The sequence below is a fragment of the Condylura cristata genome, unplaced genomic scaffold, assembly GCF_000260355.1.
Source record: "Condylura cristata isolate star-nosed mole 26May11 unplaced genomic scaffold, ConCri1.0 scaffold00054, whole genome shotgun sequence".
NCBI classification, from domain to species: Eukaryota; Metazoa; Chordata; class Mammalia; order Eulipotyphla; family Talpidae; genus Condylura; species Condylura cristata.
The window spans coordinates 1,249,098-1,249,929 of NW_004567155.1; the positions used below are offsets into that span (position 1 = coordinate 1,249,098).

The 832-nt window shown below is 63.0% G+C and overlaps 1 protein-coding gene across 1 annotated transcript in view; it reads left to right on the top strand.

The window, feature by feature from the left end:
- The window catches only part of DUSP8 (dual specificity phosphatase 8), a 5,846-nt gene extending 5,695 nt beyond the window's left edge, over positions 1-151 (top strand). The window contains exon 7 of the mRNA XM_004695048.2: positions 5-151. Coding sequence (XP_004695105.1) covers positions 5-151 — 147 coding nt within the window. The remainder of the gene's footprint in view (positions 1-4) is intronic.
- Positions 152-832: the final 681 nt, after the last annotated feature.

Genomic DNA, 832 nt, shown 5'->3' on the forward strand with positions numbered 1-832 from the left:
GGAGTCGGCCCCGGGGACGCAGTTCAAGCGCCGCAGCTGCCAGATGGAGTTCGAGGAGGGCATGGTGGAGCGCGCGCGCGGCGAGGAGCTGGCCGCCCTGGGCAAGCAGGCCAGCTTCTCCGGCAGCGTCGAGGTCATCGAGGTCTCCTGACGCCGGCGCGGCCCTCCGCGGGGACCCAGCGCCCCCAGCCCCGCCTGCCTGGGCTCCCCGAGCCGGGCCCGCTATAAATATATATTATATATGACGCAAAGAAAGGTAAATGGTTTTACTGCGATTTTTATCAAGAAGTAAATATTTCAATTTTTTATTTATTGAAGCTGTTCATTCTGGCAATGAGTCGGCAGCAGCGCGGGCAGCGGGCGGTCCTCGGCGCCGTTTTTGCTGTCTGGTACGTAAACCGAACACGTTTCTAAGCAATACGGGGCCACCTTCAGCCTCAAGCTGGGGTGCCAGGCCTGGGGCCCCCTCCCCCCGGGAAGCACTGCTGAGGGCTGCGAAGAGGCTGCCCAGCTTTCCTGCACTTTTTACATAAGAAAAAGGAGAAAAAGGAAAAAAATCCCTTTGCCGCAAACTGAGCCGCCCCTCCCCTGCGGTGCTCCCCCCTCGCCTCTGCTCCTTTCTGGGCCTCTGTTCCAAGCCATAGGTGGGGGTGTCCCCGGAGCTGGGGTGTGGCTGGCGCCCGGCTGCGAGGCCGGGTTCGGCGGGATGTGGAGCTGAGTAGGGCGTGGCAGAGTCTGGGGCCCAGGCTGCAGCGCACACCCTGAGCGAGGCCCTGGGTGCGGCTACTGGCCCCGCTGGTCAGAGGCAGACGGAGTGAGGCCGCGCTGGGCA